Here is a 25,543-nt window from a genome sequence, read left to right as displayed (position 1 = left end):
CCTTTCTAAAAATAATTAAGAGTGACCATCATATGGTAGCAATTAACACCAAATATAAGCTCCTCCTTTGGACATGATGTCTGACAGATGAAAACTTGTTGCTGGTGCATTTCAGGCTTATTTCGTAGAAATATATGTTAAGGTTTTTGATATACAGTTTTTAGGTGTATACAGATAGAAAAATGACAATGTATCTGCTGGCGGATACTCTGAGCTCATAATCATGACAAAGGTTCCTGTCCAATTTTATAAAATATACAGCTGCACCTTAGTCCATTTAATTTAGCTGCTGTGTCCCTAGCTCGGTCGTCTATCCCTCTATTCTTTTATCAATCTTCTTTTCTTTTTTTTTTATTTAGCCTATGGCTGAATCTTGGGATTACAAGTTAAAAGTGAAGTTTGTACTGAGCTTATTTCTTTACATTTTTTGGATTATCAAGACTTAGATGGGTTGGAATTCTGGAATCCTGAGATTGAAACTATGATGGGGAATATAATCCAAAAAAATGTAAAGAAATTTGGATAATAAGAAATTGCGGGAGCAATTATTGCCAGTGGTTTTGCTACTCACTGGTCTTATCTGAGTTAACTGGCCTGCAATCTCTCTAAAAGATATATAAAGGTGGCCTTTTCATGGAGTTCACAGTGAGTTGTCTCAGTTTGTGATGCTGTTATTATTTTGGAATTTGGGCACTTACAAATAAAATGTGATGCAAAAATCTGAATTTTAAGTACATGCTCATTTCATAAAACAGAAAAACTGTTCCTTTTCTGATATTTTAATGACAGCGGCAACTGAGGCTTTTTTGTTTTCACAATTGTGACTTGTGGAAGTGGATGCAGCAAGCAAGAATCCGAGACTTGCATTCGTATCATTGGACATCAGTTCCGTAGCCATCAACCTTCATAACTAGTAACTACGGACCAACTAGAATCCATTCCAAGTCAAATATATATATCTATACATTGCAACATCTTTTTGTTAATGAGGTAAATTACACATTTGTTATTGTATTTACCTTTTTTATTTTTAGTAAAATTTAAATTTAATTTCTTATGTTTAACTAATTAATCTCACTTAACTGCTAAACTAAAGTACTCATTAGATTGGTACTCGTATTTTATAATTAAATATCTAAAAGTGCAAAGTGAGTTTTTGATATTTGAAAGTATTACATGGGTTAATTTTTAGTTTATGATATTAAAACTCAAGATCTTCCTCAATGATAAAATCGAAAAATATTCAAATGGAAGGAAGTGCAATAAAAAGTTCAAAACTATGCGTTTTAGGCTTTTAGCACGTTTCATAGAAAAGGAAAAGAGAAAAACTAACAAACACTCTTTGTAATTTTCAAATCCTATTTTTATTTTCATCTCAAGCTATTCACTCTCCGTTCTCTAACCTCACACAGTCGCCAAGCCTTCACTCACTGTGGGTGCAAACAGTCATCATCTTCTACTTGAAACCCGTTAATCTTGCAGGCAACACTGTTAAATAAGTGCGCGTGTTTGAGGCAAGTGATTGTGCAGTGAAAAAGGAAAAGGCAGAATTCTTCTTCTCTTCATACGGGTTTGCTCGCCTCTCAAGAAGTTCTCCATAGACTGGGAAGTTCTTGAGTTGAAGAACTGGTAATACCTCTGTAAATTTGTTATCTAGTGTTTTTAATTTTCCTTTTTTTCCTTCTTATTCTTTTTCTTCTGCTCTTTTTCTTCTTTTGAATTTATTGTTTATCTATGTTATTTTCTTTGGGCATTCCTTACATCAGTTAGACGGACATATGTATTAGATTACTCGGTTTTTTATAGCTGTATATTCATATCAGGATGAAGATCTGCAGAAGCCTTTGAAAAGTTGTGGCTACACTTCATGCATACAGCTTTTACATGCTTCTGTCTGTTATACTTTGATTGATTTTGTTGTTATTAACAATTTCTCTAGTTTTTACTTTCTTTACTCATGCTGTTTTTATTCATAATTTGATTGTGAGTTTTAAGCAACAAAATTTCTATTTTTTATTAGTTTAGATTCTAAATTTTTTATTAATTTAATTTCTGGTTTTTATTTTCATTAATATTTTTTAATTTATTTTAGAATCCAACTATTATAAACAGTTTGGTTAACGGGTATCTATCCAATTATTTAAATGTTCATAAAATGAGTTCATCTATATTTAACGGGTAAATTACCAGCCATCCAGTTAACTATGTGTATTAAAAGCTAAATATTAAACGGGCTTATGACGGGCTCAGGTAGTGTACGGGTATTTTTATTCGGATATGGAACGGGTTCAGATGGTAGAGCTAATTTTTTAAATGGATTTGAGACGAGTTTGGGTACGTGTATTTTCATCGGTTCGGATTTGAATATCCTTAAATGGATTACTATTGGGGTGAGGTATCATTAACGAGAAGGCAATTCTCCTCCTCCTTCTCTGGCTGGTATCTTCATTTTGTTTCTTCTTCAAAAAACTTAACAGGCCCATCTTCTAGTCTCTAATTTATTTGGTTGTTGTTTGCATTTTCTTTTCTAGTTTCATGTCTGTTACTTGCTGTTATGGTTTGGCCCATACTGCTTTTATCCAGTGAAATGAGTATCTACCAGCCACTCCTTTAATGGGTTCTTGGTTTCCATAGTCTTTCATTGCATACTGTATAGTTATGATACTCGGCGCTAGAATGTAGTTGTCCAATATTAATGTGTTTCATATACCCACAAAAACCCGCAGCTTTATCTGTACCTTATATTTGGTTATTATGTTTTATTCCATATAAATTCCTTGTTATATATCTCTCTGTGAAACGCAAGAAGATACAAAAGAACAGATTTCACCTTTTATATATTGATTATGCAGTAACTATTTTCTGCTAATAATGTTAGCTATTTATTTGGAAGTGCAATTTGATGACTTGAACTTTGTGTTAGTTGCTGTTTAAGAAGAGAAGTAGAACATCATGGTGACCTGGGTGACTACTGCTTCTCCTTTCAATCTTCCACTTCCACGATTTGCTGCTACTCCGGGAACAAGTACTGGTACCAATCTTTTCAAAGCATCCACTGGAAGTTTTGATTTTCTTCTTGCTAATAAATGCCGAAAACTGACTACTTGTCGGGTTGAGTCAAAGTGGGCCTACCCCTCAGAAAGATTGCCGGGAGTTTGGGAAGATCCTGATGACGGTAGTGGCAGTGATTATGATGAAGTTGAAGAATTGGAAGAAAATGACATGGATTATGAAAGTGATTGGGAGGAAGAAACATACGCCAAATCTACTACTAGGATAGTTGATTACTCCACATCCAACAATTATGAGGAGGATTCGGAGGAAGCCACATATGTTGCATCTACTTCTACTACGACAGTTCGTAACTCCACATCAAAAAATTATGAGGAGGATCTATCTAAAGGTTTCTCTTTTATCCTTTGTTCTTTTTTCTTGTCTTATTTTATTTTTTCTGCATTTTTCTTGAATTAATCATCATAAAAAGGATGGTCAATAAAAGAACATGAATTGAAGATGATATTATGTTGAGAAAGGAATTAATTTCTTTAACTTTCATATCTCATTATAAAATGTAGGAAATCTAGTTTAACCTTGATTTGACAGGGAGTCTCTGTGAATCTAATGAGGCTTATGATTAGTGGTAATGCATTCTCTGTTGAAGCTTAATTAGGTCTGCATAAATAATATGCTTATTAGAGAAGAAGGTGGCTAGCAAGTCAAGACATTTCAGGATAAAAATTCCACAGGCAAAGCTTTAATGCATGGTTAAGAGAAATATATGTAAAGGCCTCTTATTCTTTTTATTTTTGTAGATCTGTATGCATTCCTGTTTCTTGGTCATTGATTCCTAAAATGAGCATAAGCATTCGTTAATTCATTCTTCTTGAATGATATATTTAGGATATATTACTTCAAATTGCTGATTGGATCAAACACAATTTTTTACTGAAATGAAAAAAGATTATCCATTTAAATTCATTTCATTTATATGTTTATATCGCTTTTAGGATAGTGATAGTAGATATGTTTCTTGTATGTTGGATAAAAGTTAAAGGCATGCTACATAATATCACCTGGTCTTAATTCATTTTAACATTAGAAGTTTTATGCGACTCGGAACTAAAAACATTCATGTCCTTTATTTATTAGATTACAAATCTGTTTGTGAATGCATGAGTTGGGAAGAACTGAAAGAACCACAGCTCTGTTTGAGATTTCAGTTTCCAAGGAAAGTTTTCATGGAACCTGGCCAAATTAAATCAAGCATCATGCAATCAATAACTTCATGAATTTGTAACTGTGGATAAAAGTGTTGGGTGCTTAGTTGGTCACATGGAAAAAGCGATGAGCATGAAGTTTAGACGACAAGGAAGAAAGGGGAGGGGTGTCTGGCTGAACAATGTTCCTCAATTATGGCACACATTTGTTGATCTGACTTGATGGTTGCATATCTTTTCGATAGGACGCTGCCCACGTAGTCTAAAATGCCCTTCTGCTTGGGCATTCTAAAATGCCCTTCTGCACAATTGTTAATCTCCATTTCTTATTATTGGATGAACCAAATTGAGCTTGTCTCTGAGCCCTTCTTATATGGAATTTAATTAGGTTGACTAGAAAAGAGAACCAACTAAATGGTCGTCATGATTGTTTAATGACCTTGGAGTAATTGCATTTTACCTGGTCTTAATTTATTTTAATATTGGAAGTTTTATGGGACTTGCAAGTAAAGGCATTCACGTCCTTTGTTTATAAGGATACAGATATGTCTTAAAGGCATGAATTGGGAAAGAATTGAAACAACCACAGCTCTATTTGAGTTTCCAGTATCCAAAGAAAGTTTCCATTGAACCAGGCCAAATTAAAGTTGTTGACTGGGATTCTTTTACTGTTTAGCTTTTTAATTTTTTAATTGTTACGAGCATGAAGTTTAGACGAAAGGGAAGAAAGGGGAGGGGGTGGCTGGCTGCACAATGTTCCTCAAACATGGCACACATTTGTTGATCTGACTTGGTTGCATATCTTTTCGATTGGAAGATGCCCACAGAGTCTAAAATGCCCTTCTTTTGTTCAATTGTTATTCTCCATTTCTTCCTGTAGGATAAAATCAAATTGACCTTGTATCTGAGCCCTTCTAATATGGAATTCGATTAGGTTGATTAGAGAAAGAGAACCAACTAACCCAAGTGGTCTACTATTGGTTGGGTTTTTCCCATTCTGAAATGGATTTAGGTTGCACTTGCTCCCAATTTTCACTTGCAACCCTTTCTACCTATATATTTATTCTGGGAATTAAGGCTGATGATAATTCTTTTGCAGAAATTATACAGCTTTTGCAACCAGAAGAAAGAGCAATTTTACAACAGAATGCAACTTATAACCTGGACAAACTATCAACAGTAAGTTAGGAAAACTTTGAACAGCTTCTTCATCTGTTATATGAATTCTTTCTTTTTCATCCGCGTGTGGGTTCAAAAGTTGGCTTTCCATTTAGAAGGAGCCTGATTGTGGAAGTTTTGGTCAGTTACTATCTTTTAGAGCTTATTAGTTGTGGATAAGGCACTACCATCGTGCCATGGTCTTATACCTCCATTATTCAGGCGAAATGGAAGCCGCTCCAGACGCTTGCATTATCAGGACAGATACGATTTATGGATAAGTTGCTAGCAGATGGACTTGATATTGACAGTGTGGATAAGGTGAATTTTGTCTGTATCAGTACTTATTCTATATCATATTTTGCTATTTCTTATTTTCTGTCACCTTGAGCAATAGTTTTAAGTGAATTGGTCCAATAGGATGGTCTCACGGCTCTGCATAAGGCAATTGTTGGTAAAAAGGAGGCTGTTATTAGTCATCTTCTAAGAAAAGGTGCAAACCCTCATGTCAAAGATTGGGTGAGGATGAATAGTTATATTTTGTCCTCTCTTTGATATTCTTTCTTTTACTCATTTTGTAAATTTATCCAGTATATTGTATCTGATTGATCAAGTCCTTGTCCATTTGTCCTAGTAACAGGATGGTGCTAGCTCTCTCCATTATGCAGTTCAAATTGGTGCCCTGCAGACTGTGAAGCTATTAATTAAATATAATGTTGATATCAATGTTGCAGATAATGTATGTACAGATTCTGATATCTTGTTTTCTATCTATGTATTCTGCTGATATGTTGAGTCTCACAACATTTCAAACATTCTTACAGGAAGGTTGGACTCCATTGCACGTTGCAGTACAAACTAGAAAAAGAGATATAGTTAAAGTTCTATTAGTGAATGGTGCAGATAAGAACAGAAAAAATAAGGTAAATGCTGATAACTTAGCATATGACTGTGAAATTATGGTTGGGAAACTGATACTGTTGGCTCGACATATTCAGGATGGAATGACACCCGTGGATCTTTGCTTATGTTATGGCAAAGACTTCAAATCATATGACCTTGCCAAGTTAGTGAAGGTCGTACCTGCTAACAGAGATTTTTGACAGGACTGAGCATTATGCATCTTTGAGATAAAAAATAAAATAAAGGATCATGTAAAGCTATGCCTTGTGTTTCTTAGTGCATGAAACAATCTTTTAATCATGCATTTTCAGAGTGGACTTGCTCACATCTTGCAAATGAGCACTTCCGGTCTATAGCCTTTTGTGGGTAATTGAAACTTCTTCTGCTCTTGGAAGCCTAAATTAGGCAAGAGTCTGGGAGATGTGAGTTCTGCTTATCAGCAACTCAGTGGCATGATCATGGAGGCGTGTTATATTTGGTCAATGCAGCTGCTGCCACCACAAATTAAGGTCATTTATGTTGTGTGAACGGCAGACAGAAGGTGATGTCGAATGCATGACATCCTAGCAATGTACATCTCCCAGCAGCAACAAATGTAATGTAGTGCATGTACTGTGGTGGTGTTCTAGGCATGACAGAAGAAAAACCGTAGGGAGGCTGGAGGATTGATGATGTCAGATTAAGCACTTGCCTACACATTTTGGTATTCTAATTTTTTTTTTTAAGTTGTCGGAAAATATAAAAGCTACAATTGTTTGCACATGAATGACTTATTAGTGCTACAATTGTTCTTTGTATGCTCTCATGAGTGGCACTTTTCACTGATGTTGCTTCACAGACACAATACTCATGATGTAGTGTTGACGTATCTGGATTTAACAGAGCTAAATTTCTTGTGTTATCCTCTAATTCTGTTGCTCAACTAGAAGAGGAGACGAGATGCATCTTACTGGTGCAGTGAAATCGAAAAGGATGAGACATTTGAGAGCTATATATATTTGCAAGTGCTCAACAGTTGTATAGCTAGTTCTTTTTTCAATCAACCTTTGACAGGTAAAATCTCAGCAAGTATTACAAGTAATTCTGTAAATCAACTCATGCTTTTACAATTCAGACAAGGGATTTCTTCGTTTCCTTGGCCTTTTCGTCCGTGCTGTCATCAGCACCTCTGTATCTGTACCACTTAGCAGATGCTAAGAAATAAACAAAGTTAAGCAACCCAAGCCCACCAATCATGTAATAATAGTAATCCAATTTTCCCTTGTTAAGATCCTCAGCCAACCAATCTCCAGTCTTTGTCCTTGAAGTAATTTGATGGGTGATAGAAATAAGGAAACCACTTAGATAACTTGAGATTGCATAGCCTGCAAAGAAGAGTGACTGAGCAATACTCCTCATATTCTCCGGGAATTGCTTATAGTAAAACTCAATCTGGGCAACATAATTGAAACCTTCAGCTAGTCCTGCAAGTGCAAGTTGAGGCACTAGCCACATACCAGACATTGATGATATAGAGCCTCCTTTTGGTGAAATTCCAAGTGTTGGCCTAATGAAAGCAACATTTCTTCTATGTTCTTCAACCAACCCAGAAACCAGCATACAAATAATCGAAAGAGCAATCCCAATACCCATTCTCTGAAGTAATGTTAATCCACCATCTTTGCCAGTGAGTCTTTCAAGATACGGAACTAGAAGTCGATCATATATAGGAATCCAAACAGTAAGTGTAATCATAATAAAAATTACATATGTTGCTGCAGGGACAGTAAAATCAGTGGCGTCTAAGCGTCTGTCTAGCTGAAGTGCTTGAAGAACAGCATAAGTGTTCTGTTGTATCAAAGGAATGTGAAATATTATAGCTGATGCCCATATAGGAATTATTCTCACCCAACATTTCGCTTCTTCAACTTGCTGGATGCTACAAAGTCTCCAGGGATTAGTAGCTGATCCATCCAAGTTGATTTTGTCTTCGCTCGTAACTATCGCTGCTTTGTCAAGGAAACTAAGTTGACTTGTATGACGAAGCTTGGAATTCATAGAACTAGAAGGACAGAAATTGAAAAGAGACGATGCTAAATTTTCAGGAAGCTTCAGCTCTCTCTTCTTAGCAGCAGCAACTAGTACTTGAACTACACTTGTTAGGGGGCTACCTTGAGGTTTAACTATGACATAAATTCTTGTTCCCAAAAAGAAAAGAGTACAAGAAAGGAACATTAGCAATGCAGGAATACCCAACCCAATAGCCCAACTAACATCAGATTGCACATAGACAATAATAGTGACAGATACCATCACTGCAAATGTGTAGGTAAGGTAGTACCAATTGAAGAAGCTACTGATACCCTTCTTGCCTGATTCAGAATTGGGATTGAATTGGTCAGCTCCAAAGGCCAAATTGCAAGGTCTAATACCACCAGCTCCAATGACTAAGAATCCAAAGGCACTTAAGAGGAAAGCTAACTGCCAAGCTGCGGGCCCTATACAGTTGCTGCTCTCTCCTGCTACACACTTGGAAGGATGCAGATTGGGAACCGCTGCTGTTAGCATTAACACCAACATTCCCTGAAAAATGCGCAAAAGAATAAGGATCACCTGTGTGTTTGTATTGATTTCAGAATTACATTCAAAAGTTGTTCCCAGTATTATGTGCATAGTTTGGATGTCAGCTCTAGCCTCACCCTCTGCTCAAGGATTAATCCAAATGGTACTTTTCCTTTATGCACCGTGTGAGCTCTGCATTCTGATTCGGTCACTGACAAGTTTATGGTTCAACTCAAGGTGTGTGTATATATATATATATATAAACATTAATTTATGACTAAAACAAGTCAAGTGGAATATAGACTAACACAGGAAGGGATGCTCAAAACTCAATAATTGGGGAGTGAGAGAGTAAAAGCAAAAAGGGTACCAAAAAAGAAGATACAGAAGCAAAACCCAATGACTTGTAGCGTCCGAAATAAGTATCAGAAAGGAAGGCTCCAACCAGAGTGGCTATACTTGCAGTACCATTGAAGATGTTGATAGCAGTGGTGGCAGTAACGCTTTTCATGTTGAAAACTGTCGTCAGATACACCACAAGGTTCGTCGTTGAGCCGACGGTGCCAAGCTTCTCAAAGGTCTCATTTCCTGCATGTGTCTTTTTTATTCATTCATTCATACGTACATAATATATATGTATGCATATTAAACAAAGACTATATATGTGTGTGTCTGTGTTGTGTAAATACCAATGATAAAAGGCATAGCTTTAATTCCCCTGTAGTTGATGACTGCTTGCTCAGCATGATCATCCTTCTCCTCCTTGTTCTCCATGATATATATATATACACAGCTATAGTATATAGCACTCTTCTACATTGTTAAACACCAGTATATATAACATGTGAGGCGCATATTGCTGTAAATAATGCAATTTTAGATCAGTAATGCAATAATTCTAGAGATGACACGACAATTAGTCCCCATCTACGATTTAAAGCAGGATTTTATAATCTACAGGAAAGGCAATTGTTGTCGTTTCTTTTATCCATAATATTCTTGCAGTTATATTACACGCTTAAATGTTTTATTTTAGTAAGTTTGTTTCTTTATTTCGCTTCAGATCGAATAAAGCTAATGGATGACTGTGCCTAGAACGACATTTTACGAGAAGAGATCATTTTTTAAAATTAGTTTGTGTGGCTAAATCGACATTGGCGCATATGGGTATACAGTTTTCATTATCAAGTGATACAATTTTCAATCCAATTTAATCAAAGAATATCTATCCAATCAAGTAGATACTGGTATCTCATTTGATTCCACCAGTAGGACCTGTTCAAAAAGGACCAATAAATGAGCAAAACGAAAACAAAAGATTGAATATCTAAATTCGAAAATTTTTGAGCAGATCAGACTGATGTCAAGCTATCATCAGTCTACCACAAAACATGCAGATTAAAAGGCGCAAAATATGATAGCGTGACTTATTGAGTAAGAAGCAAAGAACAACTTGATGAATAATGTTTTGTGTGGAGATGGGGATGATGATGTAAGAGGTAATTGACATGGAAAGACTTTGCCTTAACAAACAAACACTCTGTCTGAAGCATTGCTGTTCCGTAGCAAAAGTTGATTGGTACAGTTAAATATGTAGAGATGATACAGGAATATCACCAACTTAAAAGATACAAGGAGTTTGAGCAGGTTCCTAAGAGTCTTACATCCACTATTATTAATGAGAATTTAATATTTTTAATCAAAATCTCTAAAGAGATAAATATAATCTATTATACGGTCCGTAATTAATTAGAATATAAAGAGGAAGAAAAAATTAATAAATATAAGTGTATAGGTTAGCCACTTGCCCTAAAATGCTCATTTATTGGTCCTTTAATTGAATCCAGAAGTATGAAAAAGGAAGGTTTGGCAGCATTATTATTGACCAAAATTTAAATGAGCAATTATTGAGATGGTGTCACAATTTTAAGAAATAACGATCTCTAAAGAATTCCAATTAAAATTATATTTTTATCAGGGCACCCCTACAGCCTAAAGCTATCACAGCAGCAGAGGATTAGCAAGGACGAGGATGGGTTGTAGATATATTTAGGATTGCACTGTTCTGTCCTCCGCCTTTCAAATGGACTGGATTGTAGGTGGATAGTTCGACTCCCATTTTAGTTACGGATTCATTCTTTTCAAACAATTATCAAAACTAAATCTAGTTTTATTCTGATTTTGATTTAAAATGGTATCAAAATCGAAATTTCAATCCCAACCTAACTTTCTTTACTTTAGTGATGCACACCAATTTGGGTGTAATTACAAGTCCGCTAATCAAGATAAATTCTTTCGTTAAGATGATTAATCATGTTAAACTATTAATTTTTAATCAAAGTCATCGAGATAATATTATCCAAATTATTATATAAAAATCTCTTAAAATTAATATAAAATCTTTTAACGATGTCTTAAACCATAAACGAGTAACGTGTTATAGCCACTGGACGATTGTTACAGAATTGGTGAGCTTGTCCAAATTTAGAAATAAAGAATATTTCATTTTCTTATTGAATTATATGTAAATACCACTCTTTCGTATAAACAAATTGCGTTTTACAATTCAATATTATTGTCGGAAAGAAACACTTTAGTCACATAGTCTATTGGCTCATTATCATTTTCCTTTTTATTATCAGGCAGCTCTCACAAGATAGACCTTGACTCTATCAATTATCTAAATTAAAATTATTATTCCCATTCTTAAAATTTTGATAATAATAATAAATTCAGCAAATAATCATGTTCAAACATATTGTATTATTATTATCATTTATATATAAACGTTATCTTTATACTATTAGTTTTTTAATCAATTATATAAATTACTAACTTCCGATTTCGGCTTGTTGACTATTAATTTTAAATTTTGGTTGATTATATAATTTTAAAAAATTAGTTATTTCAGGTCAATTTTAATACTTCATCAGTTCGGTCTGATTTTTCTGAGCGAAGCCCATGTTAATACGATCAATTTGGGGCTCATCACTTGAGATTAATAAGTCCCCTCTATCAAAATGTATTTTTCCCGCCAAAGCCCACAAAAATTTGTGTGTTCTCTCCATCTTCCGTCGTTGGCTGCGCGCTTTAGCGAAACAACACTTATAAACAGATGGGACTTTTGACTTGGGCACTTCACTAGGGCCCTGCTCGCAGTCTCATACATCATTCAGTCTTCAGCGTTTGTTGAATTTAAAAACCCTGATTTGGTTTTGATAATAGGATAGATGGAGGAAGAGAAAGACGTATTTTACGTTGTACGGAAAGGAGATGTTGTTGGCATTTATAAAAGCTTAAGAGATTGCCAAGCTCAAGTTGGATCTTCTGTAATTATTTCCTTTCTTTGTTTCTTTTTAATTATTTGATCAATGCTTGCTTTCAAAAAGATTACCCGGGCTCTTCTCAAATTTTTGTGATGAACTGTAAATTTGGGTCCTTTAACTTTTAAATGAAACGTGGATTCTTTATGTGCTAATGAAGTTTAACTTGCTAGACCCACTCGGTTGCATGTTTTGTTTTGTGTTATCTGATTATTAAAAAAAATAATTTTTCTTATATAAAGGTGCTAAATTTCCGGGATGATCTTCTGGCTTTTCTTTAATCGCATGATGTTTATTTGCATTTTTTTTAATTTCATTGTTATGTGTTGATTATATCTACATTTTTTAATTGAAGCGTGTGGGTGTTGCATAATCGTTCCCTGTACTACTTTGTTTTGATTTATAGGTGTGTAATCCTTCTGTGAGTGTGTTCAAGGGATATGGTTTGGCTAAGGATGCTGAGGACTACCTCGTCTCACATGGGATTAAAGATGCTGCGTTTTCTATTCATGCTACTGATGTTCAACCTGATCTTTTTGGCAAACTTGTTCCTTGCCCTTTTCAGGTTTATTTTATTTCATACTAGCCTCCTTTGAAAAATTATGTTATCATGGTTAGAGAAAACCTTTCTTGTTTCCAGATTATTGTGATTTGATTGATGATATATCCATGCTCATTATATATTTGGTGATATTTGTATGCTTTCAGCAACCAGCTTTTTCTGAAGGAAAAGCATTAAACAAGGATTCTTCACCTAAGAGTTCACGAGGAGTGCTTGGATCAATGGTATGTTAAAACTTTATTTGTGCCTCATTTCAAATTTTCTAGTATGAGAATATAATGTAGACACAATGCCGATCAACTGAAGGACCTTTAGGAACAAACACATAAAGATGAACCTAGTAAAAGTTAACCTGATTCCAATATTTACTGCCTGCTGCAATTGGAAGTATATTGAAGTTAACTTTGAAAATGATTCTCAATTTTACTAGGGTGTGGGTAATTTCTTACTTCAATGGCCCTTTAATTTTGTGTCATTTTCAATCTTAGGGTTTCAAATTTTGTGTCATTTTCAATCTTAGGGTTTCATCATCTTTATCTTATTAACTTGTTAAAGATATGGATTTTGGTTACCTGACCTTCTGTATTCCCTTAGATATGGCGAGTGCGTATTAGTTTATTTTGCACACTGACACCTCAAGACTTTCATTTTTGGTTTAAAACGTTGTATTAGCCATTAGTTATATGATACCATTTATTGTTGTAAAGGAATAACTGGATCAACTTGAATTTCAAAGATCCTCATTGCGACATTTGAAACTGGATGATTGTGTTGAAACTAAGGTGGTTGCTTCTAGTTATATGAGTTACTATCCTAGGGTATTTACTTGTATGGATTCTGAGGGATGATCCGAATATTTTTGACATGGTGCACAGGACCTATGTCTCTGCTTGATATGTGCTGTCATAACCATTGTTTGCTTTATACCTTGTACTGTTTTGTAGGGAGTGATGGGATCAACTTCAATTTCGATAAATCCTCAAAAGCAGCATCCAAAATGGGATAATCGTGTTGAAACTAAAGTGATGTCTTCTAGTTGTGTGAGTCACTATTTCATTCCATAAAATGGCTAATTTTCTATGCTCATATGTAACCATATGTATCAATCATCTGTCTGTTATCGTATCACATTTTTTCCATGCATGTGCATGTCTTAATTAAATGAGATACGTATATGTAGTTGATTTCATGTCTTTGGAATATTTTAGATGACCTCTTGTGTATTCTTTTAAGTTTAAAATAGTTTTCTACTTTCTTGGTTTATGTGTTTGGAATTCTTTTCCATGTTTTGATGAAGTGTACTATGTTGACACAATTCCTAAGACTCTCATCTGTGGAATATTGTTGTTTGTTTAGCTATTCATGTGCTTTATGAAAAGGGTATACGCATAAGCACCCCTTTGATCTGTTGCTAACTTATTGTGAGGACCCATGGTATTCATTGGAAGTGTTTGCGCTTCATATTCTTAGAATTTTATATTTTGCAATCTCTGATGAAAATAAAGTTCAACCATTCTATGTCTAGTCCTCCTGCATTCTTGAGTTTGATGGTGCTTCAAAAGGAAATCCTGGTCCAGCTGGTGCTGGAGCTGTGCTGCGAGCTGAAGATGGAAGCATGGTAAGCCATTGCTTTTTCTTTTCTTTTTTATGGATGATTGTTAAGATCACTAAATGGTCATTAAATTTTAGCTCTTTCTAACTGAGCGTTTGTAGGTCTGTCTCCTTCGTGAGGGCTTAGGAACTGCAACAAATAATGTTGCTGAATATCGAGCTGTAATTTTAGGACTGAAGCATGCACTAAGGAAAGGGTTCAAACATATTCGTGTCCGAGGAGACTCAAATCTTGTTGTCATGCAGGTTTGATGTTTAATCCTATATGCTGATTTTTATTTTTACTCTTTTTTAAATGAATTGCATTTATAACTTATGAAATGCAATTTTGATTCCAGAAGCAAACTAAGTATTAGATTGTCCTGGTGAAATATTGTTTGTGCAAGTGTTTTTGAAAAAAATCAAGGCAAAAGAATTGTAAAAGGAAACAAGGTTCATGGTACGGTGAAAGAAGTTAATATAGACAAAAAAGTAAAGAATGAAACATGATACGCTGCCTAATTTTTGATTGTGTTGAACTGAACAGGGATGGGTATGTTGTGGGGTCCAGATGCCCCTTTGTTATGGTCATTTATGAGAGAATTCCCTTGTCATTTTCTCATTCAAACGAGCTTCTGGAATGTTAAATTCCTGCAATCAAGGTTGAGTTACACGTGCATTTACTATGAAGTGCACATGATTAGTATATGCCTACGGGGTCACTGCTCTGAATTTTTTTTTTTTTTGAATTTCTAATTAATGATGTAATCATATTTTGGCATTTTGTTGTATTGGCTTCCTCACAGTGGTTTTTTACTTTACCAGTAAAGTATTTCTTTGTATCTTAATATCTGGATGTCTTATACTTGTGCTTATTCTCATTTACAGATTAAGGGTCTATGGAAAATCAAAAGCCAGAATGTGGCCGACTTGTGTAAAGAGGCCAAGGAGCTCAAGAATAAGTTTTTGTCATTCCAGATTGAACATGTTCTTAGGGTATAGGCAGATAAATACTTTTTTACTTGGAGGCTATACTATTCACAAAATCTTAAACATGCACATACTAGACTTGCACAGCATTCATTTAATCCTTTCTCCACCTCTCTTCTCCTCATGCATTCATTTAATCCTTTCTACACTTCTTGTTACTGATTAATCACGGATCTGTCTCTTTTGTTGCTGTGGTGGTGCTAAACTAAAATGTATCTTTTCTAGGTTTTAGGTAACAAATTAAGTTACCTGGTCTTGTGGATTGACCTAATGATAATTAGCCATTAACCTCACTTCTTTCTACTTGGTTCTTGAAATAAAGTCGCTGTTTTAGTAGCATCAGGTTTTAATTTTTGAAGGAGAATAGAGATAGGCTTACTATAGGTAATTATCTTGCTCAAGTTATTGCTTGTACAATTTGTCTGCTACACTTGCTTGCTTGCTACATCCTCTTCTTAATTTTCCAGGAATTCAACTCTGAAGCTGACACTCAAGCAAATCTAGCTGTTAATCTCAAAGGTGAAGATCTTAAGTTAATAGCTCGAGGGTCCTTTTTTATTTTAATTTGTGTTCATATCCTTGCTTCAGTATAACAGACTAGTTCTGTTTTTGATGCAGATGGCCAAATTGAAGAAGATTGCAGTAGAACGTAACTCGAATCCTAGGAGGTAGCAGTAACATATATTATTATGCTGTCACTACTTCAGAGTTTTGAACATGGTGATTTAGAAAAGAATCTTTTGATTCCTCCCTGCTGAAGTTAATGAAGTGCGAGCATGAAAGCAACAGATATTTTATCCTAAATCACCCTATCAAACACAATGTTGAATGTCACTCGTTCTATTTGTACATGTTTTGTTTAGCTGTATGTATCTACTAGATTTTGTTAAACTGCTACGTTTAAATCTAAAACTCTTTATTTGGAGTGGTTTTAGGCTGTAAAAAGCTTTACATCAGGTTCTTTTAATTATGTTTTTTGAGCAACTTTAAATTTTTATTTCATGTATAAGCTTTCTATAGTTGGATCCATGCACTAATCACTTGAGTTCATTTGAAGATGAAGGTTTAAAGGTTATTAAATTGTTAATATCTTCTTCTAAAAATTATATTTTAGTTCCTTAAATATTCAATCTAATTGGACGCATCTTTCTGATATTTCATATGTAAATTACTTTATTTCTTCAAATTAGATCTTTTCACACATCTGTATTTATTTAAATTTTTGACATAAATTATCAAATATGAGCTTGGCTTTGTATGATCAGACTTCTAATATGTTGTTTATTTTGACACATAAATATACTATTAATGTGTAATTTTTATGTTTTTTAAACTATTGATCTTAATAATATTATAATATAATTAATATATAAATAATTATGTTACTTTTATTTAATTTTGAAAAATAACGTATAATTAATATGTTATTAATAAAAAAAATTTATAATTAAATAATAACTCTTCATTTAAAAAAAGTATATATTAATTATTTTTCTAATATAAGTATATATATGAATATAATTAATATATTAAAATTAATAAAATAACAAAATTTCTCATTTTATACCTTCATATTTCCAATTATATCTTTTATTCATTAGTATTATTATAGGTATTCAATTTCAGAATTAGTCATATAGATATTTTTTAAAATTAAAAACTTGTTTAGAGTAATAGTAAATATCTAATTTTGAAACGAGGGAACAGAATAGTGTTTGTAATTAAATAAAAAGGAATATGAAAAAGGCATGGAAGGCTGTGATTTGGTTTGAGAATATAATCCGGTGTGAGCAAATCTCAAACAAACAAAACCCTCTTCCTGCAAGTATGGATAGGGAGTAGTGTCTAGTGTCAAGTGTCGAGTGTCAACCTTCCTAGTTCGCAGTATTAGTCCCTTACCCAGAAAACTAACACACGCACACACCAGCAATGGCCACACTCTCTACCTTCTCGTCATCTCTGCACTCAATTCCTAGACCCAATTCTCAAAGAATTCATTCTCATTCTCTCTCCTTTCTCCATTTCCAATCCCATGGATTTTCCAGTTCTTTCAACAACATTATATTAAAAAACACCACAAAGGGTAGGACTTCATTTTTCCATGGAATTAGAAAATTAAAGTCACTTGAAGAGGACACCCAAATCTCAGAAGAAGCCCAAGTAGAAGAACAACCTGAACAACAACAAACGGTGTCTGTCCCTGTCTCTCCTTCTGACACTCTTACCATGTTCTTTCAGGTACTTTCTTCTTCTTCTTCTTCTTCTTCTTCTCCATGTTTATGTCTTAAAAGAATGTCTGCCTACCCATATAATTTTTTTTTCAATACCTCATTGCTATTCTTGATTATTGTCAAGTATTTGTTCATATGATAATTGATTGGTTAATAGTTCTCTTAAATCTAGTCGACCAGTACTCTGTTAGAACCTACTTACCATGTGGCTGTAAAGTCCAAAACTGCAAAAATTCAATTGGATAGAATAATATGTAGTTAATTACCTTGTCTGGAAAGATCACAGTAGCTATGTTTCAGTTCTTTCAACTTATAAGAGAAAAAAGACTAAAATAAAACAACTGAATTGAATTCTTACACATGATTTATTCCAAAAGAAGTCCTATTTTATTCTTGGTGCTTCAAGATGTCTTGCATTTTCCCCTTGAGCTGAAATCATAGGTTTTCAGAGAGACAGCCAGTTTTGGAACTTGATGAATTTGCATGAATTTCTGACTAGTTCTTCTTAAGATGTACCTAGCATTGATTAATGTACTCTTTTGCTTGTCTGAAGGCAGAGGGAACAATGAATGAAACTGCTATTCCTACTGTGACCAAGGCCTTGGAGGTTCGAAACTTGCACCCTCTTCTTTTATTTCTTTTGCTCGAGTTAGGATGCAAACCAGATTTCTCTTAAAGTTCATTTTGATTCATGCTTCCCCTTATAAGATATTGTTTCTATAACAAGAACATCAGTAAAAGTGAATTATGCAATGAGGTGATGTGATGATGATTGTAGGTTGATGGAAGGAGGGAAGAAACTTTTGGATGCAAAAGAATTAGTTAAACTCCTTGATGAATTTTATATCGAAATCTAATAAGGTGGAGTTATGATTGATTTGAAGCTCTTATAGTTATCCTAAATAATCATTCAAGACATTTAGTGAGACACACCACCTATTTTCTAGTTGCTACAAAATATGTCTGCTTTGACCAAATAGTAATTATAAAAAGCTTTTCTTGTATTGGATATTTCTACAAATTGTAAAGGAAGGAGGATCAAATATGATATATCTGCAGAGTAAAAAAGTTGGTATATTCATCATTTCACCTGAATTTCTCATGAGAATGAACGAGCGTTTCTTTTTCTTTCTACGGGCATTATACTGGGGGTGATTAGAAGCTAGAATTTCTAAAACTTGTGAATTTTAAAGGATCAAGTTGAAAAACTATGGCCATATCTGCAGTCTAATTATGTGGGTATTCATGGTACCAAGTTGAGATACGAATTATGTTAGGTTGAAAGCATACTTTTTATCTTGTTTGTTGATTAGTTGTTTTCTTTAAAAAATTTACCTTGCAATTGATGTTGGGATGTTTATTACATAGGGATCTGAGGGCATTACAGATTTGAAGGTTCAAGTCCAAGAGGGTATTGCAAGTGTTGAGGTGTGTATGAAGTACTTCATGCCTATTATATCTTATGGGAGGTGCTGAGCTTAGTTTAGCAATATGATTTATCTTCTGATCCATCTATCATTAGATATTCCAAATGGTTGAATAAGAAATTGATATTTTGGTGCATCTTGCCTATATGGAATTTGCTTAAGCAATTATCCTGTATGTTATTTATCACACAAGACAATCAAGGGTTTGTTTACTGCAAATCATGCACCAGATCTTTTTATACATAGTTTATTGAAGAGCAAATGTCCCCTACTCTGGTATTTCTATAATGGGTAATAGAGTTGTCAATATTTTATCTGCTGCAAACAATGACCATTTGTTTTCTTCATCTTTTACATGTTTCTCAGTTAACAAAACAAACAACCGCGCAAGCTACAGGAGTGGCTTCTAGTTTAGTTGAGCTCATACAAGGTTCAGGTTTCAAGTTGCAGACATTGAATTTGAGTTTTGCGGATGAAGAGGATGCCCTGGTTTAGACCATGCAATTTTTGTCAGCTGGAAAAGCAAGAAACATATGTACTTTCTACATTCTATTTTCTAAAAGTTCCATGTATTCTTGATGCATAAGCTTGGACGTAAATTTATACCATTGATCGACAGTTGTTGTAGGCTATAATTGAATGATGATCTTGATTGATGACATTCTGTTTGAACTGTTTTCCCATTGGGTGTAGTATTCTGCACTTTATGGTTTTGTTTCGGTATCCTTTTCTTCCATCTGCCAACTGGCTACGTTTCCTAAATGGAGATTTCATTCTGAGTCACAGTTTGAAGACCTGAAGGGTTAACATTTCTGTTGAGTGGGTTTGCTCTCCATAATGTTGTCCAAGTTCTAAATCCAATGAGACAAACCACAATAGAGGTATTTTGCTTTCTTGTAAATAATTTATCCCGACGTGAAAAAGAATGTTTTTGGGAAACCAGGAAGGTGAATTTTACGGTGCTGGGAAGCTAGCTCATACAATATATCTGTGAATCCTACATTTATGCAGGATAAAGAAGCAAATGCTCAAGTATTGTTAAGCCACAAGTTGGATTTTCCTTTCAGAAATACAGGTTTCCTAGTACAAACTACAGATGAAATTGATTACTTACTATCAGATTAGCAAGTTTTCACATGCTTAGTTGAAATTGAGTGACGAACACAGTGGGGGCCTGAAATACACACCGAGACCCTGAAATCAGCAGGAATTCAAGTTGTAAAAAGATGAAAATCTGGAATAGTGGTTAATAAAGTAATAATATATGCAGATATGTTGTCATTGTTACGACGGACAATAACATCCATTGAGCCAAGTGACCGTAAAAGCACACTCATAACAGCCGCTTGCAACTGACGATTCATTCTGTCTGGGAAGCCGAAAACTAAATCTGATTGTATCAATGCTTAGCTTTCAAAGCACTGCTTCGAGTTTACTATCTTCTTTGTATCTATATATACTATCTCCTCTACATCCTTACACCATCAACTAAGTAGACAAAAGCTAATACACTTCATTTGGTTACCTTCTTTCTACATTGTCATGGCTCTGAAAGCTAGCACCATCCTTTTGTTTGCCTGTTTCCTTCTTGTCACTACTGTGGTATTTTCTACTAATTTTTCTTCTCTCTCTTGCGCATGCAAATCTTTGTTTGATGTATGCTTTTGTCTTAACTTTATCTCCTGCTTCTATTATAGGTTGCATCTAGTGAAGAGGAAATCATCCGAGAGGTAATTGGGAACAATAAGTTTCTTTTCTTTTGCTTAATAACAGTTAAGAGCTGAATGACTCCTTCTGTTAGATTTACTATCTGCCGAATTTATTTATCATATGACCAAGTATTGACATCTCCTAAAATTTGAAGATGACTACATCTTGTGACTGAAAAACAGTAAGCCACCATATAAGCTAGCCTGCCTGCCACCAATAACAAGTATGGTTTTCTTTAATATTCTCACTTCTCGAATCGATTCATACCTTCATAACAGGAAATGTCTAGCAAAACTGGTCAGGAGAACTTATTTATCTTCTTCGTAATTAATATTAGCTCTGCCAAGCACTAAAGTTAACCAAAATTATTTGAGTTGGTTGAACTTGATTTTGCATTATCAGAATGCTCCAGAGAAGGCTCTAGCCCACCCTCCAGAGAAGTCTCATTTCCATCATGTCCCAAAGAAAGCTCCAACTCCAGAGGAGTCTCACCACTACCACTACCACCAACATCACCATCGTGATGCGTTAGCACCAGAAAAGTCTCACCAGCTACAGCTCCAGAGAAAGCTCCAGCTTGGGAGAAGTCTCATCATCATCATGCCCCAGACATAGCTCCAGCTCCAGAGGACTGTCATCATCACTACCACCGCCGCCGTCATCATGCACCAGTACCAGTAAAGTCCCACCATCATCAAGCCCCGGAGAAGTTTCATCATCATCATACCCTGGAAAAAGCTCATCAACCTGCTAAGAAGGCCCCTGCCCCCTCCCCAAGCAAAGTTCCCCCAGTTCACTACCTTGTCCCATCAATGGCACCTCTACCCATGGAGCATGGTAATTAGTCTTACAGAGGAAGTGAAAGAAATGACAAAACAAAGAACAATTAGATTATTTCAGTATCAACTTCATGTTCACATTGCTCATATGATACAACGTGGTTTTGCTATGCAGGATGTGTCCCTCTATGCGAGAAACGCTGCAAGACCCATCCAGTGAAGAGGCCCTGCATGAAAGTGTGCACAGCATGCTGTGCTAAATGCAAATGTGTTCCACCAGGAACAACTGGTAACTTGAACAAGTGCAAGAACTGGGACTATGTGATGCTTCATGGCTACGAGGTTCAATGCCCTTGAGTTAGAATGAATTCAACTCCTCCATTATAGCAATTAAAGTCACTCTTCTTTATTGTGGGAAGAGAACTAATGTTTCTAGGAATCATGCTAAATGTTGTCAATTTTGTCTGTTTGTTTCTGAGTATTGTTCAGCCATTGTTCCTGTCCCATAAATAATTTATGATGGTCTATGGGACCTAGTTATTAATGAGATGTCTGAGTTGATCCACCCATGGACTTGGCCTGACTATAAATGTATATCTGGAGGACTCGGTATACACCATTAAGAGTACTGATGTCACAGGAGAGTCCTATAAGATACAAGTAACATACAGCCAAAAGAAATGACAAGCTTATTGAAATTTGATAAAATTATACACTTCATTCTCATTTCCCACAATCAAACACTTGAGCTTTCGACAGACAAAATCAGAACACCAGAAGAACATTAAAATGGCAACAGAAGGCCACTGCAACGAAGAAACACTAGACTCTAATATATTGATGTAGTAACAGCTAATACAGAAAAGCAAACCGGAAACCTATCCCACTTATCAAAGCTACAAAGAAGTAAACATCAGCCAGTAAAGCCGCTCCTCTAGTGTAAGGAACACTAACAACATCACCGTGAAACTCAACTTGCCCTAATCCACCTTCATAAAAAGCAACCATATAAGTCCGATTATTCTCTTCACCTCTAATAAACCTCCAACTGCCAGTATCAAACTGTCCGTCACTAACATATACACTTACATTTCTTGGAAATAACCCTGTAACATCTTCATCTACAGCAGTAAACTTTCTCAAGATCCATGTAATATCAAACTGGGAAGAAAGCGGAGACTGCAAAACGTAGAATCTGATAGGAGGCGGAGGCGGCGGTGGAAGCGATTTCTTTGACCCTCTTTTATGACACTTATCAAGCTCTATTTGCAAAGCAGAAATCTCTTCTTTGTATAATTCCAATTCTTGATCTTTCTTTTTCAAGTCTTCTTTCAGTTTATTTAAGGCATTGTATTGATCTTCAAGATCTACTATAGCTCCTCCATTGACTATATCAGAACGATTCCAGATCGATAAGATCTTGGGTTTGACTCCATATTTCGACCAACCAAAAAGATCGTTCAATCTGTAATAAACCAGATCAACTGATGGATCCACAATTCTTGAGACATTAAGATAACAAAACCCTTCACGATTAACTATTACATGGAGATTGTAAAGCTCTTCCCCTAAGTTCTTGAATGCAAGCCCATTGATCTGGACACCGAAGATCTCCAAGGCATCGTACTGCAGATTGGCCTCTAAACTAGCTAAATGCTTCCAGTCTGTTCCTTTCACAATAGAAGAGGAGGAAACAGCAGCATCTAGTTCATACAAGTCTAGTTTGGCTTTGTCGTGGCAGCGAAGGAAGATGGCATTAGAGTCCAGCTTATAGACTACCATTAATATTACGGGGAGAAATAGAAGAGACTGAATTGGAAAAAGAAAGACGGAGGAAGGGGAGGATCACAAACAGCAGCACTCTGCATGTGGACAGAACATATATAATTACCAGTGGCGGTTTTGCAAGTGTAAAGATTCATGAAAATCCAAAGTCAACAGGAAAGAACTAGGAAATTAACACATGGAAGTTCGAAGAAGAACTATAACTCAAATAACAAGAAAAAAAAGTAAATAAAAGGCTTTAATTAAACTCCAGGAACTTTTACTAATGGAGCGTCAACTATTATTATTATGTTATTTTAATTATAGCATAAGATAATTTCCATAGGGTCCCCGAGCTGAGATCTTCTCTGTCCAAAATAATGTAAACAAATGATCATTAATGAGGTTAGAGTCCAAGCCTGGAGCTACGTATCCAGACCAGCATAATGGGATAGAAAATGGTGGATATTTGTTGGCATTCATGAAGGAGTAAATAAGTGGGGGCCAAAGTGAATACGGCGGCAGTATTGTCAAAAAACGACATAATTTATTTGTTATGTTAAAGTAGGGGAGAGTACGAAAAATGGCCCTGAAACAGTGTATTTAGTAGGCAACCTCCTCCTTCTATCTCTGTCTGTCAATAATATGTAGCAGAAGTCATACTGGGTTCATAATTCATGCAAGTGTACTGTACTGGTATGGTGCCTGCCACTCCTCCTTCCTTGTCGTACAAGATTTAGCTGTCATGCTTTGCCAGAAATTGGGAATGGGAAAGCGAGGATATGAATCTCCAATTATTTATTATTTATTATTTATCTTTATAAAAAATAATAACGGATAAATCAACCATTTGAAAAATAAATAAACAAGAGGCCTTTTTAATTATCATCCTATAGTATTGATACTGGTCCAAACAAAAAAAGTGAAGTAGAGATTTGTCTAATTTGATTGATTTTGTAGTTAGGTGTCTTTATCATAATGAGTAGAGAAGCGGAAGAGGAAAATATTGTGCAAGGAAAAAGTAAAAGGGAGTTGAACGGAAGAATTATCCTCTATAAAAACTAATTGAATTTTAGATTTTTTTGTGATTTTAGTACCTCTGTTAATCAGATTTCACTTATTACATCCGTGTCAGCTTAAGATGTAAATTCACACGGTGTTTAGTTGAAATTCATAAAATTTATGAATTTAAAATTTATATATTTTAAATAAAATAAAAATTTAATTTAATAAATAAATTTTACATTAGTAAGTCAATACATTTTATAGTATCAAAGTATCTCTTTCAGATTTATTATTTTTATTAAAATAAAATAATTTTTTTTATGAATTTAAACCAAACATTACTTTGATTATGGAATTGCTAATCTAAGAGAAACTCAAGCAATAAAAAGTATTAGTAAAATAACGAATGAGATTGATTTTAAGTATAATATGTTTGTTAGATCTCTAATAGATACAATATAAACATAATTTGGATGTAATAATTTATTTTATTTTGAGGGCATAAAAAGTAAGAAAAGGGTGAGACGGTAGTTTTACACGACAAATGCAGGGATTGAGAGACAATAGAATAATAGTGGAGGGACCATGTTTTGGTTTTAGATTCGTAAAACATTGTCCAGACTTGTCCCAAACCAAACGCAAGCTACTGAAATCACACTCCTTTTAACAAAGGGTTTGACATAATAAATATGTAGTACTACATTTGTGTAAAGAGATGCTCTTTTTCCACCTCACTATTTGACATGATATCATCATTCCACTTCTTGTTTCCCTTTCATGCACCTGTTTTGATTTTCAAATTTATGGATGCCAAATCTTTTATCAAAGTTTTTTATCGGAGAGTATTTCAAAGTGATTTTAAGTATTATAGTTATATGAAAAGAAAAATAATAATTTATGCGATGAAACAAAAATAATATATTAGTTTTTTTGATAAATGTTATCAGTGTTTATATATGTTTAGTCAAATTCGTAGTTACTATTTAGTTAGTTTAATATTCTCATCATTTATTAGTTTAATATTTTAATTTTTAATATATTTTACTGAATATTTAAATTTTTTTAATATTATTTCTATTTAATATGTTAATATTTATTATTATGTGTTTAAATGTTAAAAATATTTAAATATGAAAAAATTAAATTTAAATACTTGTTAAACTAAATAAAAATTAAAGTTACCAATTCAAATTTAAGAATATAAATATATCTTTCGGCTATGTAGTTAAAAGGAATGGAATTTTGAGTTTTGAATAATAATGATATAGAGGGAGGAGAATAATTGAGTTTAAGAATATCAATTCTATTAATAATTTATTTTTAAATTACATCAATAATAAAGT

General features: G+C 34.4%; 6 protein-coding genes across 10 annotated transcripts; 4 read left to right on the top strand and 2 right to left on the bottom strand.

Moving 5' to 3' along the window:
- The first annotated feature begins 1,272 nt into the window (after positions 1-1,272).
- Positions 1,273-7,179, top strand: LOC8280571 (ankyrin repeat domain-containing protein EMB506, chloroplastic). Of its 3 annotated transcripts, none has more exons than XM_048374408.1 (8): positions 1,273-1,629; positions 2,936-3,403; positions 5,317-5,396; positions 5,598-5,696; positions 5,796-5,894; positions 6,016-6,114; positions 6,200-6,298; positions 6,374-7,179. In XM_048374408.1, the coding sequence occupies exons 2-8, from the start codon at positions 2,953-2,955 to the stop codon at positions 6,476-6,478; spliced, it is 1,032 nt and encodes a 343-aa protein (XP_048230365.1). In that variant the 5' UTR covers positions 1,273-1,629; positions 2,936-2,952; the 3' UTR covers positions 6,479-7,179. The 3 variants fall into 3 exon arrangements, with proteins under 3 accessions (XP_048230365.1, XP_002517389.2, XP_048230366.1); XM_002517343.4 differs by having other exon boundaries at positions 1,276-1,629; positions 2,924-3,403; XM_048374409.1 differs by lacking the exon at positions 1,273-1,629 and having other exon boundaries at positions 2,924-3,031; positions 3,124-3,403.
- A 94-nt stretch (positions 7,180-7,273) lies between these two features.
- On the bottom strand, positions 7,274-10,129 carry LOC8280572 (protein NRT1/ PTR FAMILY 2.11). Of its 3 annotated transcripts, XM_015718180.2 has the most exons (4): positions 9,509-9,613; positions 9,190-9,417; positions 8,957-9,030; positions 7,274-8,840 (listed from the first exon to the last, which is right to left on the bottom strand). In XM_015718180.2, exon 4 carries the CDS (start codon positions 8,835-8,837, stop codon positions 7,389-7,391), a length of 1,449 nt encoding a protein of 482 aa, XP_015573666.1. In that variant the 5' UTR covers positions 8,838-8,840; positions 8,957-9,030; positions 9,190-9,417; positions 9,509-9,613; the 3' UTR covers positions 7,274-7,388. The 3 variants fall into 3 exon arrangements, with proteins under 3 accessions (XP_015573666.1, XP_002517390.1, XP_048230364.1); XM_002517344.4 differs by lacking the exon at positions 8,957-9,030 and having other exon boundaries at positions 9,190-9,407; positions 9,509-10,129; XM_048374407.1 differs by lacking the exon at positions 8,957-9,030 and having other exon boundaries at positions 9,509-9,607.
- A 1,667-nt stretch (positions 10,130-11,796) lies between these two features.
- On the top strand, positions 11,797-16,281 carry LOC8280573. Its single transcript, XM_002517345.4, has 9 exons — positions 11,797-12,148; positions 12,549-12,707; positions 12,851-12,928; positions 13,649-13,744; positions 14,230-14,322; positions 14,418-14,561; positions 15,183-15,290; positions 15,752-15,803; positions 15,903-16,281. The coding sequence occupies exons 1-9, from the start codon at positions 12,050-12,052 to the stop codon at positions 15,935-15,937; spliced, it is 864 nt and encodes a 287-aa protein (XP_002517391.2). The 5' UTR covers positions 11,797-12,049; the 3' UTR covers positions 15,938-16,281.
- An 809-nt stretch (positions 16,282-17,090) lies between these two features.
- LOC8280574 lies at positions 17,091-19,665 on the top strand. Its single transcript, XM_015718142.3, has 4 exons — positions 17,091-17,522; positions 18,069-18,122; positions 18,884-18,943; positions 19,309-19,665. The coding sequence occupies exons 1-4, from the start codon at positions 17,214-17,216 to the stop codon at positions 19,435-19,437; spliced, it is 552 nt and encodes a 183-aa protein (XP_015573628.1). The 5' UTR covers positions 17,091-17,213; the 3' UTR covers positions 19,438-19,665.
- An 819-nt stretch (positions 19,666-20,484) lies between these two features.
- Positions 20,485-21,996, top strand: LOC8280575 (forkhead box protein B2). The gene is made up of 4 exons (XM_048373622.1): positions 20,485-20,544; positions 20,640-20,672; positions 21,177-21,489; positions 21,607-21,996. The coding sequence occupies exons 1-4, from the start codon at positions 20,485-20,487 to the stop codon at positions 21,786-21,788; spliced, it is 588 nt and encodes a 195-aa protein (XP_048229579.1). The 3' UTR covers positions 21,789-21,996.
- Positions 21,997-22,129: 133 nt separating this feature from the next.
- On the bottom strand, positions 22,130-23,549 carry LOC112534592. Its single transcript, XM_048374914.1, has one exon. It carries the CDS (start codon positions 23,211-23,213, stop codon positions 22,284-22,286), a length of 930 nt encoding a protein of 309 aa, XP_048230871.1. The 5' UTR covers positions 23,214-23,549; the 3' UTR covers positions 22,130-22,283.
- Between the last annotated feature and the right edge of the window lie 1,994 nt (positions 23,550-25,543).

This window comes from Ricinus communis, chromosome 5, assembly GCF_019578655.1.
Source record: "Ricinus communis isolate WT05 ecotype wild-type chromosome 5, ASM1957865v1, whole genome shotgun sequence".
Lineage (NCBI taxonomy): Eukaryota > Viridiplantae > Streptophyta > Magnoliopsida > Malpighiales > Euphorbiaceae > Ricinus > Ricinus communis.
This window is presented reverse-complemented; position numbering and strand designations above follow the sequence as displayed.

Bases quoted from the DNA above. Each gene is read 5' to 3' on its own strand.
- LOC112534592 (XM_048374914.1), bottom strand. From the start codon at position 23,213: ATGGTAGTCTATAAGCTGGACTCTAATGCCATCTTCCTTCGCTGCCAC.
- LOC8280572 (XM_002517344.4), bottom strand. From the start codon at position 9,593: ATGGAGAACAAGGAGGAGAAGGATGATCATGCTGAGCAAGCAGTCATC. The intron at 9,408-9,508 runs GTATTTACACAA...AGACACATGCAG, and splicing joins AGCTATGCCTTTTATCATTG to GAAATGAGACCTTTGAGAAG. The intron at 8,841-9,189 runs GTACCCTTTTTG...CGCATTTTTCAG, and splicing joins CTTCTGTATCTTCTTTTTTG to GGAATGTTGGTGTTAATGCT.
- LOC8280575 (XM_048373622.1), top strand. From the start codon at position 20,485: ATGGCTCTGAAAGCTAGCACCATCCTTTTGTTTGCCTGTTTCCTTCTT. The intron at 20,545-20,639 runs GTATTTTCTACT...CTTCTATTATAG, and splicing joins TCCTTCTTGTCACTACTGTG to GTTGCATCTAGTGAAGAGGA. The intron at 20,673-21,176 runs GTAATTGGGAAC...TCACCATCGTGA, and splicing joins AAGAGGAAATCATCCGAGAG to TGCGTTAGCACCAGAAAAGT.
- LOC8280571 (XM_048374408.1), top strand. From the start codon at position 2,953: ATGGTGACCTGGGTGACTACTGCTTCTCCTTTCAATCTTCCACTTCCA. The intron at 5,397-5,597 runs GTAAGTTAGGAA...TCCATTATTCAG, and splicing joins ACCTGGACAAACTATCAACA to GCGAAATGGAAGCCGCTCCA. The intron at 6,299-6,373 runs GTAAATGCTGAT...CGACATATTCAG, and splicing joins ATAAGAACAGAAAAAATAAG to GATGGAATGACACCCGTGGA.
- LOC8280574 (XM_015718142.3), top strand. From the start codon at position 17,214: ATGGCCACACTCTCTACCTTCTCGTCATCTCTGCACTCAATTCCTAGA. The intron at 17,523-18,068 runs GTACTTTCTTCT...GCTTGTCTGAAG, and splicing joins CTCTTACCATGTTCTTTCAG to GCAGAGGGAACAATGAATGA. The intron at 18,123-18,883 runs GTTCGAAACTTG...TTTATTACATAG, and splicing joins CTGTGACCAAGGCCTTGGAG to GGATCTGAGGGCATTACAGA.
- LOC8280573 (XM_002517345.4), top strand. From the start codon at position 12,050: ATGGAGGAAGAGAAAGACGTATTTTACGTTGTACGGAAAGGAGATGTT. The intron at 14,562-15,182 runs GTTTGATGTTTA...TCTCATTTACAG, and splicing joins CAAATCTTGTTGTCATGCAG to ATTAAGGGTCTATGGAAAAT. The intron at 15,804-15,902 runs GTGAAGATCTTA...TTTTTGATGCAG, and splicing joins TCTAGCTGTTAATCTCAAAG to ATGGCCAAATTGAAGAAGAT.